The sequence below is a fragment of the Hippoglossus hippoglossus genome, chromosome 11 (assembly GCF_009819705.1).
Source record: "Hippoglossus hippoglossus isolate fHipHip1 chromosome 11, fHipHip1.pri, whole genome shotgun sequence".
NCBI lineage: Eukaryota > Metazoa > Chordata > Actinopteri > Pleuronectiformes > Pleuronectidae > Hippoglossus > Hippoglossus hippoglossus.
In genome coordinates this window covers 9,996,996-10,016,059 of record NC_047161.1, presented here as the reverse complement: position 1 = coordinate 10,016,059, position 19,064 = coordinate 9,996,996, and the positions used below count along the sequence as shown (strand labels likewise).

At 41.9% G+C, this 19,064-nt stretch overlaps 1 protein-coding gene across 1 annotated transcript; it reads right to left on the bottom strand.

The window, feature by feature from the left end:
• Window positions 1-934: 934 nt before the first annotated feature.
• On the bottom strand, window positions 935-16,814 carry triqk (triple QxxK/R motif containing). The gene is made up of 4 exons (XM_034600358.1): window positions 16,650-16,814; window positions 13,617-13,693; window positions 7,212-7,297; window positions 935-1,299 (listed from the first exon to the last, which is right to left on the bottom strand). Exons 2-4 carry the CDS (start codon window positions 13,675-13,677, stop codon window positions 1,192-1,194), a joined length of 255 nt encoding a protein of 84 aa, XP_034456249.1. The 5' UTR covers window positions 13,678-13,693; window positions 16,650-16,814; the 3' UTR covers window positions 935-1,191.
• Between the last annotated feature and the right edge of the window lie 2,250 nt (window positions 16,815-19,064).

The window sequence follows — 19,064 nt, the reverse complement described above, 5'->3', positions numbered from 1 at the left end:
ACTGAAAGCACGAAATCCGTCTCACATTTCGAGCCCCGGAACACAATCGAGACACAGACGTTAAGACTTGTTTTTTAAGAAAAGGCTCAGCGGAGAAAAAAAAAGAAAAAAGAAAAAAGAAAAACATGTTCGGAATGAGAGAAGTCACAAGGCCTCTTGTGTTTTTAGTAACGGCCTTTTATGCATTAAAAAAACCTTTCCAAAATAATGCATCGATTGGCTTTTATAAAACAGCACTGATATTGCTAGTTAGGGCGGAAATGTGCCGCATGCTTGCAGCAGAAAGTGATAATTAAATGCAAATAATATATATTTTCAAAATGGCTTGTGGACAAACAAAAAAAAGACGCTAACATTGAACGTAGTGAGCAGTGGAAAAAAAAAATAAACATTGACAAACCCTGATATCTCGTTCTATAGAGATGTGTCACACTGTACAAGGGGGAAGTCATCAATGTGTCCCTCGTGAGCAACATGCGTCAGTCACGTCTGTAAATTTCCATTCAAATGAAAGAACAGCCCCTCATATTTGTAATGCTAATCCCGAGGACGCCTGCCTAAGTGCCGCATGTATGTGCTGCAGGTACAATGCGCATCTCTGTATTCCGCGCACATGTTCAATCAGGACGAGGGCTTTGTGGATTCTAATCTCACACTTTGTGATCTGCGGCCGTCCGCGAGGAGGGGTTTGTGCACTGGAATGCGAGGCAAGTGTTTGTCTTGATGTGACGAGAGGTTCCGCGGGAGATTTACATTTTTCTATTAGTGGAGAAAACAGTGGGACGTGACTCGGTGGAATATGATTAACAGAGCTCGGGCTCGACTGCGGTTTGGAAGACGCGCGTGAGAGGAGGCTCGGTTTCTTTACCGAACGTAGAATTTGCAGCAGAATCAAAGAAAAGATGAAAAAAAAAAATTACTATTTATGGATTTAAAACCATAGCATAATTAATGTCAGTACAACAGTAACTGCAGCTTCATTGTATGGTCCCATGATGAAAATCAAGGGACAATAGAAAACGTGTGTCAAATCTCTAAAATGGCCTGAAACTTACATTGTCTAATGGATTCCCTCCTGAAGAGGCAGTTCATAGTCAAAGTGTGTCCTGCTCACAAACTGAACAGTCTGGACATGATTCTGTGGCTGTAAACATGAAATAATAAAGTTCCCAGCGTGCAGTCCACCTCCTGTTAATCGTCGTCCCCGTCCAGGTTGAGCTCGGTGCTCAGGTTGAGGTAGAAGAAGGCGTAGATGCAGAGCACAAACAACACGATCGCTGCGATGACGAGGAATGCATCCTGGGAAGAGGAAAAACAATGTTCTTAAAATGAAAACACGTACACCGCAGCAGCTGTGGTCACTTCTGCCAGTCGTCCTCCTCCATCTCTTTCCTGGAGGAGAACAGGCGAATATTCCCACCATCTTTAGGACAGTCGTTTTTCCAATGAAAGACCTGGATTGACTCTTTTGGCTTTTTATAGTTTAGTTTCAGTAAAGTGCGACAGAACATTGCATATTTGTGAAGAAGAATGGATAATAAGTCGGTTTCAGGTTTTCTCTGGATGCAAAGACATCCACATACTATGGAGCATAACATCCAAGAGAAAGACCTTTGAGTGACTGCTCTATAATAATCTATTCTATCTGCAATCAGTCTCCTGACATTTTTACAGACAAATTAAACTTCCTTCCACAAAACGGCCTATTTTCTCTCTCTCCCTCTTTTTTTTTGTGAGTAGATTTTCTATTGGTTAATTGTCAAACAAATTGAGGCTTTCCAGAGGAGTGGCATTCAACTTGAAAATGGGAATGTGGAGCGCTCGTTCATTATGTGGCGCTCGCACGATTACAATCTTCATCAGCTGGAGTTTCATTAGGGCCACTCAGAGTATTGAACAATGCCAGTTACTCTTTTATCAAGAGAACTCATTAGCTGCAAACTTTCTAATCAACACTGGAGAGCTTGGAGGGCTTTAGGAGCGTGGAGAGTACAGTCTGATTGGAGGTTATTTAAAAAAAAAAAAATGGAACTGAACATGGAAATGGAAGTTTTGACATGAAAACTGGGCCACGGCAATACAAATGACAAGTGAATTCAAAACACGGGATTTCTGTCCCCATCATTTATAACGTGCAGGTTTAATTTCTGCAGATACAGAGGAGCCTAAATGTCAGAGACCACTTTCCCATTCATTTGAATATGGTATCTATAATTTCAATCTTCTATTAATGGCGTCTTAAAGACACTTGAGGGGAAAACTACCTGAACAATTGAAAGAGAATCAGCCGGTAATGTCCCATTAAGCTGTGAATTCATGAGTAATGTACCGAGGTGATGCCGGGTCACAACTAGAGGAGATGACAAGCAGGAAAGAAGCAAACGAGGCTAGAAAGAAAGAACCACGACAAATAAAAAAAAGAATGAAAATTTCAGGAAACGTCAGTTCGGTTATAGCAAACACAGACGACTGAAAACTCATGCCAGTGGCGAGAGAGAAGACAGAATGAAAAACAAGAGAGGGAGAAAACAAGTTGGAGATAAGGCCTGGCACAAATGAGGGGTGGTGGGGGCCTAATAATAATTCCACTCTGACGAAAGGGGGTAGCGGTGGTAGCGGCGGCGGTGGTGGTGGTGGTGGGGACGACAATTAAAAGGCGTCACGGCATCCTCAGCTATCTGTGTACATGTTGTAGTGCCTAGTCATCAGCAGCATTGGTCTTCATTAGCCTCAGCCCACATTTATCTACATCCCGACAGCCTCCAAACAGCTTTAAGTCCCCCGCTTAATTGGAAAACTTTTAAATTTCATGCACTTTAGTTTCATATATTAACCGCCAGGCTCCAACCGCTTGATTTACTTTTCTATTTTGCCGGGGCCTCAGAGAAAAAGAGAATTGTTATCAAATCATGGAGCCTTGATTGTTTTTTCTCTGCTTTTATTGTGCTCCCTCGCAGCTTTGAAAAAAAAACATGACAAAGAGGAGCATTTGTAATTCTGTCGACAAGATCGCGAAAAGGGAATGCTGTGCTTCTGACGTAGGTGAGCGTTCTGCTGAAACACAAGGATGCACATAATTACAATCCAGTCTTTTTTTTTTCATCCCTCGTTCTTTGCTTCGGGTTTCAGAGAGAGAGAGAGAGAGAGAGAGAGAGAGAGAGAGAGAGAGAGAGAGAGAGAGAGAGAGAGAGAGAGAGAACAGCTGCTTACACTGACTTGTCTGTGAAAACAAGCTGGAGGAGTTTTGGTGAAAACACTCGAGTGGTGGAAAGCACCTGCACTTGATTGAGATCATTGTTTTCGAGGAGAGTGGCCCACTGTGTTGACTCTTGCCTCGTCTCGAAAAACACATTTATGTGCGCCCACACACACACACACTCAGAGACAAACACACAGGCTCTCTGCCCACATTCTGATGGAGATCCCTGGATGGGGCCCAGGCACATCATCATCTTCATCATGCCGCTTTCTCAGCACCGGCAGCTGCAGCACACGCGGCATGCTGGGAGCTGGGTCTCTGTCACCCTGGTGACAAGCCCCAGCTCAACATCCCCTCGACTCGCCTTTTATTCTGCTCCTGGGCTGGACTGTGTGCTATAAGTGTATGTGTAGGTCAGTCTGTATGTGCCAACATACTGAGCTCAGTGTATTTGCAGCTGTATGTAGGTGGCCCACGGACGCATGCTACAAACAGCTGCTGCTGCATTTGAACAGAGGACGGTAAGAATGTCTCATCTGTTCAAATAACAAGGAACAAATCTTATCTATCATTTACCGTATCTATACCGCTCATCCTTTGAGGGTCGCAGGGGGAGCTGGAGCAAATCCCAGCTGACATTGGGCGAGAGGCAGCGCTCATCCTGGACAGGATTAGGGCCAGCAACAACTTTCACAAGCTCACATTCACACCTACAGATAATTTAGAGTCTTGACCTAACCCGACTCTGCATGTCTGTGGAGTGTGGGAGGAGGTCGGAGTAACCCGGAGAAAAGCAGACACAGGGAGAAAATGCAAACTCCAAACAGATTCTTGCTGTGAAGTGATCGGGCTTACCACTGCACCCCCGTGCCGCCCTTCTTGTCCAATTATCAATTATTTTGAAAATTGCCAAAGAGCTCCACAACTACCCAGAGCTCAAAAGTAAATCTTCAAATAACCTGTTTTATCCCAGAGAATGAAAACACTTAACACTTTTTGTGACTTTTTTGATTATAAAAAGTTTTTCATAAAGTTCTGTCACCTGAATGATTAATGGACTAATCGTGTCAACAAAAATCTCAGTCACCATAGCTGCTGTTACCAAATGTACCTAGAAGTCATAATGTACTTTGAGTTTACATCTGATTATCTTCAGTGAAACAAATACAATTGTAGTATAACATAGTCGTGTACTTTCCGAATGCTTTATAGACACTTGTAAAAGAAAACCAGTGAACAGGAGAAGCCTTATCTATCTCAACTCTTTTCATAAAGCTCATTGTAAATCAAAAAGCATAAAAGGCAATAAAATGTACAGATTCCCATGTGCTAACTGGCAACACTGCTCACCAACTGAAAAGTGGGAATAGGCCTCATAAACCTAATGGCCGGCACAGATAACGGATCCAGAAGTCGGCTTCAGAAGCACATGTTGCAGTTTGGGTCCAGGTTTTCAACACCGCATCCGTCACAGTTGATACTGAAACGTTTAACTTCTTTTAGTTTATTACCTTCACCATGGAGATTATGTTTTCACCCCAGTCCAATCCTTTCAAAATAAAACCCGCAGCTTCGTGCCAGAATAAATGGGTTATGCATATTGCCACCCAAAAACCGACTGAGAAATTGGGTGAATTCATAAAACAAGTAAACATGTTTATAATTCTGTTCTATATGGTATTATTTACCATATATATTCACAACTAACAGCTGGTAGCCTCCATCCTCGGCTAATTCCATAAGCAGTTTTTTTCCAAACTCGGCTCAGCGGCTAAATAAGACTGAGAGAGAACAGTGCAGAACTGAACAGAAGGCTAGTGTGCCAATTAGACAAGACAGCAGGCTCGTTTCCTGTGCTGCATGCTCGTGAGCTGGAGCGACTTCCAAGGTGCTTCCTCTTCCCTGAGCAACCTGAAGAGAGACTGGAACAAGACTCCCTGCCAGGTCCTTCATCTCTACTGATCGTGACCTCGAGCCATCCACCACCATTCAGAAAGAGCCGCAGCTTGGCATCCAGGTAACGGACACCGCGACAGAAAAACACCCGACTCCATTTGTGTATGAAAACATGCTCTTGTGCAACAGGTGGCTGCTTTCCTCAACTTCTCAGGTCAGCATTTTTATGGGCAACCCCGACAAGATGACTGTTGCGGGAACAGAAGTTCTCCCTTCCATGCTCTCTCTTTTCCCAGTCTTTCCATCTAATTCTCTGCCAACTTTATCCAGACTGCCCCGCCACTGGGACAGCCCTGAGACAGCCTGCCCTGGCAGCTGCCGCATTCTCTGTGCCCGCCATGTCTGTTGGCCCTTCTGAGATGCCAGCTGCATCTGAGACCAGCATCTTAACCAGGGAAGAAGACGGAGCACAAGAAGAAGGATGAGGAGAGAAGAAGAGAGGAGAGGATAGAGGAAGACAGAAGAAAGCAACATGTCTGTATAAACCATTGTTGCCATAATCCCAAAAATGCTCACCCAGGGAAGGAGAACAAGAAGAAGAAGGAGGAGGAGGATAAGGAGAGAAGAGAACCAGGGAAGAAGAAGAGAAAGGAGGAGGAAATTTACGCATAAAGCAACATGTCGATATAAAGCATTGTTGCCAAAAACCAAGGGTTGACCGAATTAGGAGGGTGTGTGTGTGTGTGTGTGTGTGTGTGTGTGTGCCATCACAGAGCTGTGTAAAAATCACAACTATATAAAACACTAAAAAAGACTTGACGGCAAAGCAAGCGTGACCAAATATCCATTACATCTGGGCTGAATTTCAATCGAACTCGGGGGCCAAGAGGTCTGCGTCGGTTTAATATCCTCGTCCCGGAGGTATTTTTAATCCAACCTCTGAAAATTCCCCTCGTCTTGGGCGTGAAAAAAAAATCCTGAATTATTCATGAGCAATATCAATATTTCAAGATATGGACTAATCTAATTGGATTAAAGACGTGCTTAATGAGGCCTTGCGTGTCTAAGAGATGCATATTTTAAAACCTGACCATTTCACCCAGTGTTTAATCCCCACTCTGATTTGCTCATCTCTGTGTACGACATACCATCTAACGCTTAAAGGGGAAATGGAAATGGAGGCCGTTTTTTGAATGTTGCATAGGAAAATAATCCATCAAAAATAACAGCGGACACACGTGAATTATTTACTCCCAACTCTCGCTTGAAAACAACTATAAAAATCACTGAGGAGTTGATTTTATTCGATTTCAAAGAAAATTCGAAAAACCACAGACTGTAGATTTTATTTGCAGGAGCTTGCTCTGTGCAAAAAAAATTTAAAAAACGACAACCTTGGAATAGTAAAATTGTTTATTGCTGAGCCAAATGAACGAGGGAAAGCATAAGCAGGCAGAGTGATAAACGTGGCGTCATCCATCTTCGCCTCCTAATCGCTGCGGTGTGACAAAGCAACGGAGAGAGACCCATTTCTCTGCCCCAGCAACACCCTCACCTCCCTTTACTTTCACATTACTCAATTCTATCTTATCACTTTCTTATTTTCTCTTTGTCTCTTATTCCTCTCTGCTTTTTGTATTCCCCAACTTCTCCCACTTTCCCTCCTCGTCCCTCCCCGATGCTCTTTTAACACTTGATCCTTCCAGGAATTCCCTGCGTGTTAAAAAGCTGTGAGTTATGTCTGCTTTCTTGCAGATATGTTAGAGGAGTGTAAACTTTATTCCAGGGAGATCCCTCTTTTCCTCAAGTTTTCAACACTTTTCACAGATCTTCAGCAGATAGGCAGGGGCCCACGTCAGATCAGTCCAGGTGGATGTATATTGCTACATTCCCATTAGGTCCACTGAAATAAGTTGTGAGAGAGTCGAGGATGTGAAAGTGATCTAGTGAGACGCGCTCTCAAACAGGCAGACAGAGAAATGGATAGAAGATGGTTGGCAGAGAGACAGACGAGCAGATGGACCAGGACGGACAGGCAGGCAGAAAGAGAAGAGGACATGCAGATAACAGACGTCAGTAATGTGAAACAGAAAGTGAAGTCCAAGTTGAGTCTCACCCTGAATCCAGAGGAATTCTTCTTCATTTCAGCTTTCAGCCGTGTGGCCTTTAAGACCGGTTTGGTCTTTTTGTAGTCCTGCTTACCTGAGAGAGAGAAGAAATACGAAGAGGTAAATCAAATGACTGCAAAAATATTATTATTATTACTGTAAACTTTCTGCACACGTATCACAAACAAAGATAATTTTTTTTCTCACCCGTGATTGGTGGACTTCCCCCACTAGACTCAACTCTCAATAGTATTTTGTGTGTGTGTGTGTGTGTGTGTGTGTGTGTGTGTGTGTGTGTGTGTGTGTGTGTGTGTGTGTGTGTGTGTGTGTGTGTGTGTGTGTGTGTGTGTGTGTGTGTGTGTGTGTCTATTTCACACGAGGCAGAGCTGGCTGTCTTGGTCTAATTAGACCCAACACACTGCAGGAAAAGGAACTTTGCAAACAATGGGGTGGAAAGGCAACAGCTTGGTGAACAGTGCGCACGTTTGTGTCTGTGTTTTCTTATATTTCTATTTTTGAGAGAACCCATTTGAACTCAGATGGTGAGTTGATATTATATAAATATAATATGATATAATAAATATATATAATAGTCCCTAAAGATGATATTCTTACGACTTCTGTTAAGGATTAACAGGATTAGATAACGATTAGGGCGAGGGCTGAGGTCAGGTATGAATAAACCTCATAAAGACTGAGGACAAATACACAAATATGTGTGTGGCAGACAGAGACCAAGCCCCTGGATCAGCTTCAAGGTTTTCTCAGTCGCTGATGCCACTTCACCCTCCACCTAATTAAGCCTCATATGCATTGACAGAGAGAACAAGAGGAGCGAAAGGAGGTAAAAATGTCCAAATCCATCTGGCGGAGAGAAAACAGTGAATGTGAGAGTGGTGGGTATGATTTGTGTGCATGTTGTGTTTCTGGAAACAAAGACAGACCTGCATACCACACACACACTTTCTCTTCTCCAACCATCTCACTCCCCCTGCTTCTATTTTTTTCAGAGATCTTGCACTCAATTGCTATCTCTCCCTCCATCCCTCCTGGTCACGGACTCCTCCTCCACCTCCCTCTGACTCAGAGGAGGGCTAATAGAAATGGGGAACATGTTGCCAGGAGCAGACAGTGAGCTGGTGGGAATTCATTAGGAGGGCCACTGGATGTCTCCTCCACTTGTCAGAAAGTGGAGAGGTGGAAATTTGATTGGAGGGCACCTCAGGTTGCTCTCCATTCACAGAAATGTGTGGAAGGACTTTCCGACTGCAAAATGGCTGGTTGTGATCATGTGAGGTTGCGGAAAGCTACATAAAAACACCGTGAGACCAACATTCAAAAGGAAAGAAACAAAGGACAGATACATTGTGGTGTAAAAATTAACAGAGAAATGTATGAAAATGAATATACAATACAATATATAAAATTATTACCTTTTCTTGCATGTAGCATTTAAAGAATTGTTGAAATGAATTAGCCTCACTTGGCTGCTATAAAGACAGACTGTAAATCCTTTGTTACTCCCACTCAACTACTATTAAAGTGCTCGGTCAATCCACAGGCACAGGGGGCTAAAAAACTTGCAAAGGGACAATTAACCGACGGTTAAATCCTATATGTGGACATGTTGGCATAAGTGCAATCACGATAATGGAAATAAAACGCATCCCAAAACATGCAGTCGTACTTTGTTTGTGGAAAAATTACGTTTATATGCGAAAACTCATCAAAACCCAATTCACTGTTAACCCTTGTGTAGGAATAAATTCTTTACTGGAGCAAAATCAGAAAAAACTGTGTATTAATTGTTAATATGGAGGAAAAATGCAGGAGAATTACATTTTGACTGTGTAAGGTATTGTAATGTTGTTGTATAACTCTCTTGTGGTTATTTTTTTACCGTGGGTCTGCAGCCTGCACACAAATACATACATGCGCTCCCACTAACACACAGACACACACACGCACACACTCTGACAGCCCTGATGATATTGCATTGGGATTATGAGCTCTCCTATTTGTCATCGCTGTTCCCCCTGCTGCACCGGTGCTGTAGACACTTTCTGTCACCAATTATCTATACGCGCTGGGCTACACGCTGTCCTCCCATCCCTCGCTGCTTGTGTCTGCCACGCTGAAAAGGCATCACTGTCCTCCGGTACAGCGACAACAATGCTGTGTCTCAGAGGAACATTAGCCCTTGCAAGGTGGCCGAGAGAGCCTGCTGAGAGGCTTCCCTGAGAGCGCCTTTCACCGAAGTTATCACTGCTTCCGTGTCAAGAGGACAAGAGAAAAGTGAAAGTGGCCCTCGCCTCCCACACCACTAACTGTAGATTCCCTTAAATGCGTTTCGTGTGTTTTTTCCTCATTGCGTCAATCAGCCATAAATGGCACCTGATTAAGACTGAGGAGGGATCAGTTCTCATCTTGAGCTTTTGTTCTGCATAGCATAAAGTGGCAGGTAGGGGGTCTTAGCTAATATTAGCCACCTGTGATTGAAGGAGGGCGGAAAGGTATGTTATTTGTGTGTCACGCAATCCAGCCATTAAAATGACGCCAGAAGAGGGTTCAACACTTCAGAGAATTGCAGTTTGTCCGATTGAAAAGAAACACAGGTAGTAAATGCGTGTGCCATATACAGTACAGTGCTGTTTGACTATAATGTAGGTTTACATTCTCTGAACCCATAACTGATCCAACCCATTTCAGGAGAGTGCATTAAACCTTCTTTGGGAAAGGTTACCAAATCTTAGCAATTACCAGTTTTTAGTGAAGCAGACAACTTATCTCTATTGCCATTTATCCATTCGTTAGCTTCTATTCAAATTGTGTTCGCTGGTCTACATAACATCCAGTCAGTGCTGTACTGTTTAAAAAGCTAGTCACAATTGATGTGAAGGCAAAACTACAAGAAACAAGCCCAAAAGGGTGTGAAGAGGAACACACAACATGCCCGAGGAATTCAGGACACGTGTTTGTGTCTGGGGACGAGTCGTCATGCATATGCATTACGTGGAGGGTGATGGGGTGATTTGGACAGACAGCCCACCATCTCTCTCTCTTTCCGAGAACCCTGGGACCATTCGGGGCGATGCGCTGACAGTGTGTCTGACAGTTCGGCGTGCTTTGCTCTGCTTGTGTGTCTATCTGGCATGGCGGCCAAATCGTGGGGTGACCACATGGCGCAGATCCCTGGCGTCTGAGAGAATGCCTGGTAGTGGAACTGCAGGGCTGATGCCAGACACATGGGAGACATGTAAGCCTTGTCCTTTGCATCATGTCAGAGGAGGAGAGGAGAGGTAAAATCAAAGCTGGTGGTACAAGCCTAGATTTAAGTGATTATTTGCAATCTGAGAGCATTTGGCATTTATAAATTACCAAACTAAGATAATCAGTTTTGAAATAAGAGAATTAAAATTATACTTTGATGATATACTATAGCCTAACTACAGATGGAAGTGAAATGTATCTAAATTTATCACATTTCACTTCACTTTCTAAAAGCTAATTAGCTATTTGGCACTTGAAATTGTTGGTGTCTATATCTGCACCAGTAGCAATCTTAACTTGAGCAGTGACCACTTGCACTTCCATGTAAAAACACTAACGCTCGGGCTCTCCTGAGGGCAGCTTGGCGCAGTCAATTATAACAGGCCTAATAATGGTATTTAAAGAGAGTGTCAACAGTGGCCGCTTGGTGGCACCTGACATGACAAAAGCACTCCAGCAGAGATGATGGCACAGCTCAACATCCAGCCTGGACTACTGCTGATGTGCGGTGAATAAGCCTCCCTATTGCGATTTTAAATTACCATGAGTGGCCCGTTTCCAGCTCTCAGAAGACCCAGCCCCATGCTCGAGTTGAAGATTTCATTTTTCTCCTCTCTGTCGTTTTTTCCACCTCTGCTGTTAAACAGTGGTTTGGTGAAATTGCCTGATGGCCATTCTTTTGAAAAAGAAGGGAAAAAAATTGTACAAATTGAGGGTTTGGAGGAAAGTGTAGGGAGAGAGAGGAGCAAATTGTCCCCAACACCTTTCGCTGCATATTTTTGTTATTGATGAGATGTGCTGAGAAATAAAAAGACTGTAATGGAAGGAAGAAAATGGGAAAACAGTTGGACATGAGCTTGTTATTTCATTTATTTGTTTGGACATGGATGAAACTAAAAAGTCACGTCAAATAAAATTCTAAAGGATGGTGGCTGTCATTTTAGAAAGATCCCACTACTGTTTGTTCAATTGTTGATTAGAAGTTATAATTAAATAAAAACAGGGTGAAACATCGTGATTGACAAGCGTTATTACTCTGGATATTTGGGGTTAAATTCTGGAAAGTGGGAGGAAGTGGAGACGCGTAGTCCATCTTTTTTTCTAGGACCAGGATAGGGATAGTTATCCGAAGGCAAAATAATCCTATTCTCCTGTCCCAATATAAAAACGTATGCAACCATCACATTGCTTTTTCAGACCCGTGCTCTTAAAGGCTGGAAGATTACACATGACCTTAAAAATACAGATGAGCATGTGCCTGAGAAAGACAAATACTGCTATTCCCTGTCTGTGAAACAATGTCCTGCATCATACGAGAAAAAACACAATGTGAAGAAGGTTCCAAATCAAAAACGTGCACCGACACAGTAAGGAGACATCTCATGAGCCTTAGTAACACTAAGCGCTGGGGAAATGTAAAACTTGGGAAAGTCAGAGGATGTGAATCACCAGGGGCCGACAAACAGCCGTCGACTGGAGGAAGTGGACCACAACAATGTCATGACTGACACGAGTTTCAGCAGGTGGGTTGTGAAATCGTGGAGCAAATTAACTGCTTGCCTCACTTCCTATAAAATCCTCTCTCCTCCTCTCCACAACAACTCCGAGGGTCCAGAGTAGTCCTCAGGACGGAGGCCATGTCTTTTTGCTGAATGATGAGGATGAACTGTTCTTGTTCTCTCAAACAGATGGCATAAGCTAAAACATGAATTCCAAAACAAGCTGGTCTGCTTATTTATAAAGTCACTATTAATGTACTTTGACAGCATCATAATACAAAGTGTTTTGATAGCTTTATATCTCTGATGGCCTGCGTCACAGGATGATGTGGAGGTCTACAGTGAAATGTGAAATGCACGAGGACTGTCTCTGGTGCACCTGCTCCTCAGACCTCCGGAGTCACCATGGACACAGCCATCGACATCCAAGGTGTCCCGTTAGTCTTGTGATTGTGATTATTGCCAAGTCTATGGAGGAACTCATTCTCACTTATGTCGCCCCTTCTACAGTCCAGTGCCAGAATTTTAGTATGACTCACATTTTGTGCAAATATCTCCTTCCTTTTGTGTCTAATAAGAACACATAGTCAGACTCCTCGTGCACGATGTACCACTCCTGGGATGTGAAGTGAATCCTACGAGGAGAACATTGCATTTGCGTCATAGCTGCTTACAATTACCCAGCTTTGCCACTGGCGACCTTTTGGTTTTCGCTCCATAAGAGGAAAACAAAAACAACAAAAAAAACATGATATGAGCTGTGCTCTACAAGCAACCACAGCTGGCGTGCTGAAGGGGCCCAACTTTTTGATTGATACCTCCCATATTGCCTTAGTTAGGCCTTTGTGATGTAAAGGGAGAGATGGGGAAACAGTAGAGCAGGATGAGGGTGGTACTAAACTTTGACAAAATAGTTTCTGACATTATATCAAAGGGGCAGTTTTTTTACGCGTGGAATTCACTGTCCATAAATTAAATGACCTCAGATGCTGCGTCTTTGTCTCCAAGTGTAATTACTTCCACAGCATGTATATAATCCGGCGTGTCTGATTTGATTTTCTATTCGATCCAATTCAAAATTGTAAAAACTTTCCAGGCCTGTGCAAAGAAACCCATGCCAATTCTCACGTACTGATACATGTTGATGTCTTCAAAAAGATGGGAGCTGATGGGCAGTTTGAAACATTCAGGTTATGAACCAAATGCATGCCTGCTTACTGCAACACAGGATGATCGTGTATGATTTATTAAGAGTGACATTAGCTCGTATCTATGACAGAGCGATGAGCAGATCCCTGTGTTGTGGTAAGGTTGCCCACATGAAGCAGGGGGGGGTGATGGTTTGGGTTCAAATGCAGAGACACAACCAGTCAAAGACAAATCTCAACTCTCAAAAAGCATCATGAACAAATTTACAAACCTTATTGTTTCAATATATTGATGATCAATCAACGTTTTTCATCATATGGTAAAGAAAAGGCCTCGAGAGCCCAGAGAAAGAAAAGACAAGCAATCATACCATTTCTTTAAATCTGTCATTATCTACTTATAATACTAACATTGTTACTTGTTTTCTTTACACTTAGCTTATTTCATATTGATTAACAAATTGATTGCTCAGCACCAGGATGACGGGACACTCACCAATCTGCTTCCTGTACTGCTCGACTGGCAATCTGGTCGCACTGGCGTCTTTCCTCCCCATCTTTTCCCTCCTCAGCCTGACAAGACGTGAGAAGAAAAACAACCTTCAGGAGTGCGAGGATTTCACAGCTGGGCCTCAGTGTTACACCTGATCATTTAGTTAAAGCAAACACGCCGCTCCGTTCCCCGCTACTGTAGCCGGAGATAACTCGTGAAATCTGCGGGAAGGATTTAAGTTAATACGCGATCATATATAGCGAAGAGGAGTCAGTTTCGATCAGACAGATGGTTTATCTTTCACATACATCTGCTCGACGTAATTAAATTCATTCTCACCACCTTCGCTGTGTGTTACACTCACAGTATGTGCACTTCCTATCCATCTCATTTAGTCTAACACCATTTCCCTTCACACCATGAGCTCTCTCTTTGAATACCCTGACGGCTCACAGGGAAGACATGAGGAGAAAGAGTTAGGAATAATAGAAATTGTATCTTTAGACTGCGCACATAACTAAGTGAGTGTGTAACTATGCTTGTGTAACAGAATAAATGCCGGGGCGTGTTTTTTTTCTCGCATCCATCCAACATCCTTGTTTCTCAGGGAGCATTCAGACGAGCTGACTCACAGCACACTGCATCAGTGGTGCTGGTGTTTGTTTAAAATAGATTGTGGAAGAATAAAATATGAGTCAGTGGGGCGGGCCAGTGTATTCTAATGACACGGAAATCTCAAATCCGTCTAGCAGATGCTTACACAAATAATGATCAATTTAATGATTATCGGGAAAAGCTATATTTATATGAATGAAACGTGTAAGCAGGTATGCACGGGGGGAGAGAGGAGAGGTGAATATGAAAAAGGAAAAAAGTATGTGTGTGCATCCAAGAAGAACAGGAGTGCTGGAGAGTCTGGAGGTGCAGCAGGGGAATAGAGGATAGAGACTAAATTAGCATGTTCAAGGAGCGTGGCTGTCTGTCTGCGCTTCTCTCGGGACACCTGAATTTTACCTTAAACCCAAAAAACACTGTTTTTCGCCTACATCTCAAACGCCGTTGGTGCCGGGAGAGAAAGAGGATTTTTTTTTTTTTGCTCAGCTATTGTTCTCTGCAGCAGCTGGAAACCAGAGTCAGCAAATTAAAGGAAGTGAAGGGACGGCAAAAGCAAAAGAGGAAATTGTCCGAATGTAATGTTTGTTGTTGGACCTCTCAGAGTTTCCAGCAATCTTGTACTGCGGAGCAACAACATAACGTCGTATCTAAATTGAGGACTTGTTCATCTGAAGCCTCCGTCGTCACATGTTGTCGTTCCTCTCTGACACGTCTACAGATGTGTTAGAGTGCATTTTGAATTTGCAGCTGTGGAGTATAAATAGCAAGGAAGTGTGCTGACTATTAAAAAAAAAAAAATCTAAGCCTACTGGCAAGTGCATTGTTGGTAAAAATTCCCAAACCATTGCGTCATCTCACGTGTATAACTGACAAGAGTAATGATACTTTCTGGTCATTAACAATGTTAATAATAATCTCACTTTACTGGGGATCTAAAATAGGCCCGGGCAAGTATGACATTGACTTTAATAATTGCTTTTCATGATCAATGTTCCCCTGATTCAAAGACATAGGTTCCTTCCCCTGCAAAGTAAAACCTGCCGTAGCACCATGCTGCACTGCACCATACAAGATAATTGAAGGGTAAGTTTACCACGCGGAGTCAAATGTGTTGAGTAACAACAACCTTTTTTCTCCTCCATTCATCTGGCTACAAGTGTATATTTAAAAAAAATGAAAACATAATATTTTAGAATATAAAAAGGCAGAAAATATGTGCATTTATGTTTAAATTCGTAATTTAATTTACATTTATTTGTATTTTGTTGAATTTCTTTATTTAGATTTATTTATAATACAGTGTATGGTTATATATATTTTTTGCTAAAGGGTTTGATAGCAACATCTTGGGACTTTTTCCATATATATATACATATATATATATATATATATATATATATGGGTTGGTATATCTGAATTAGTATCAGTATCAGAACATAAACATCTATATCTGTCTGGCTTTGGTAGTACAACAGGGGGAAATATTATTATATATTATATTATAATATAGTCTGATGCAAGAATCCTGCAGAAGTTATGAATGATGTTCTGTTATTCAAAATAAAACTGTTTTAAAGAAGCATTTATTTGGGCTTCGTTTTAGAAGCTGGAATATGTGGAGTGATCATCTCCAGCTTCTCCAATGAAGATTTTATGCTTTTATCTATTTTACATTAGTTAAAAACTGAGCATCTTTGGGGAATGAACCCTGCTCAGAGACAAAGTGAACAGAGAGACGTCATGTTCAGGCTCTGGAGATGTTCAAGCTCTGAGCCCTCACACTGGGGTGTTGTATAAAATTATTAACTTTTTGATTATTCAAAACCTGTTTTTTTTGTGTGTATATTGTCCTTTAACTGTTAGTATGTGGACACGTGTCCTGTGAACCACAGTTTCTTTCCAGCGTTTGTTCTAGAGATGTGGCTGGAATGACATAAATAAACTTGGAAATGGTATTGACGTGTTCTTTATAGTTTGCTGAGCCTCAACAACGCAAATACTGGTTGTAACACTTCTTATACAGATTCAACATTTTTATAACCTATCTTTTATTGAGGTAGGATTTATTGTAAGTGAGATGTGTTCGGCTGCAGCAGTTTTAGCTCAGTGAACATGATGAAATGGGAACAGGTTTTGCATGCAAATGTGACCACAAAGCTGGGAGATGTGATTTCTAGTTGGAGGAAGAGCTCCTGATCTGGTAGCATTGTGCAGCATTGAGAAACTATTGTGTCTCTTTAGATCAACTACACGCGCACACGGACTTTTTCTTGTCTCTCTGAAGAGCTGAACATCAACAAGAATCACATACGTGATTTGCAGAAGTGCTAAATTAAGACTATTGTTCAATTCAATCAACATCCTCCCTGTGTAATTCAGAGGAGGCGGCTCTCAAGTCGTTGTATTCACGAAGATACTTACACTGCTGACGTTGCTCCGGTGGCTCAGTGGAAGTGTCCCCGCATAACGACACGTGTGTCCTCGGCGTGAGGACACGAGGGACGGCTTTTTATTGCACTTTGATCGAAATGTCTCCAGGATGCCAACACACCGCTTCTTCCCTCTGACACTTCCGGGTTTCCACGTCAACACGGACGACGGACAGATCTTTTCAGCCAATCAGACGCAAGTATGTGTGGAGTGGACCAATAGCAGAAGGAGGGGAGGGGACTGGAGGCGTGGGCAAACAGGACTCACACTTTTATCAATAAACAAACCTCGTGGGTCTCAATGGTTTCACAGAATAAAATATTACTTCATAATTTATAATATGTATGTTCTCCAAGTTATGAATAAAGGCAATTTTCAGGGAAATTATTAGAATTAGTGACAAGAGCCTTAAAGAACATTATAGAGCTCTTCTGTCTAAATGAAGCACAAAAGATCAGTGGTCAGAAGTACGTTTCCTCAAGCAGCATATACTTAAGTACCTTTTGCAATAATCTACCACTTAACAATAATTACAGAGGAAATGATTTAAGTCTTTACTGCCCTATCTGACATCTGCAGTTTTATATCTCACAGATCAGTATTTAGTTTGTAAAATATGACACTGTCGAAGACCTGAAAAGGAATTGAAAATGTCTTAAACTAAAGCAAACACAACATTAAAGAATTGTTTACACGTCTTTACATCACCACGCTGGTGAAAAAGGCAAAAATTATTACAAGAATAAAGTTAGATTTTAATGAGAATAAAGTCGCTATGTTCTCATTTGAGAAAAAATAAAAAAAACTTCTAAAAAAAATATTAAAATAAAATTTGGAAATAAGCATCAAGGAGCAACAATGCCCTCCAGAGTTCTCCTCATCGGCAAAATATTTTTTTTTCTCCAAGTCTCTGTGGTTCTTTCTTCAGAATGTTTCTTGCACAATCTTTTCAAAGTCCTGATACTTGAGCTGATGAGCGAATAGATCAAGTGTTTGTTAGTTGTAAAAGCTGCACTCCAATATAAATAAACAAGATGTTCCACACAGGTGACAGGCTGATCTTCTGATATCTTCCCGCTAAAATGACACGTAGCCTGAAACTATGACTTTATAATAATGTAATATTGTGACTTTATTCTCAAAATCTCCAATATTTTTCCTTCAAGTGGCAAAAATACTGCATCATACGATGAGTTTTTTAACTTTTAATTCATCATGTTTTACTTTATTCAATGCAGGGCTTTTACTTGTAACTGTACTTGTGCTGTTTTGCTCTTTTGATTAAGTAAATGATTTGCATACTTCTTCCACCATTACATGATTGTACATAAACAAGACCATTTGCACATCTGCACGTTACATGCAAGGATCTCTGCATCGCTCTCCGATTGAAACATACCATCATTAAAAATGACAAAGACATGTTGGCCCTAAAGTCATTCTTTCCTTGTCAGAGTGCAACAAATGGTGTAGCTATCCTCGCTGTAAACAGTAGCATTATGGTGTGAGAATTAACAGAAGCAACAGCCGACCTCATCAAAGACGAGGTAATCTCACACCACGATGTTCATTTCTCTTTCAGTCTTTTCTACATTTTCTCTTTGTTTACGGTGTAGAACTTTACTTTCCTCTAATTGCATCCAGCCTCATTGTTGCCTGGGGCTTTGTGCAGATTACGGGGAGACTTGCCACCGCTTGTAACTTATTGAAGTTTAAAATGATTTTCTGCTCTCCCATGGGCATGCCATTTGCATGCAGCACAGCAGTAACTAATAGATGTAATCTGCTTATAATGTGCCTGCATTATGCTTTACTTTACATGAAACTGCCACTGACAGTGAGCACTTTAACACAGCACTTTGATGGAGGAACAAGTATTTGAATGACACGTCAATGATCATATTTTTACCCGAAGAAATATAGCCCAGGAAGCAGGAAATTGTTCCGCATATTGTCGAAAGAAAGGCTTTCATGTGCGTGACACTGAAATTACACTTAAGTACACTTAAAGTCAGTACTTTACATTTTACATACTGCCACCGTTTTCAGAACAGGATGGTGCAAGCAGGGAACGCAACACAACAGGTCGGAACACCGCACCACCACCTCCTGAGACCGACAGAAGGTGGGGCAAGGAGGTTGCAGAGGACAATCTGCTGGATCTTGATTCATGACAAAGATGGGAGACACACTATTTCTTAAAGGCTTGACAAAAAAAATGATTTGTAGGAAATAACTTTAATACGCGACAACAGAGGATTATCAGAGTAATGTGATGTGGACATCAGGAATGTAGGGTGTGCATGTGCGGACATAGTGGTGTATGGATGTTTTGAAAACCACAGCCTAGAAAAAATTAGAATGAGACTGTTTCACCTTATCCCAAAGGTCCCAGACGAGAGATCC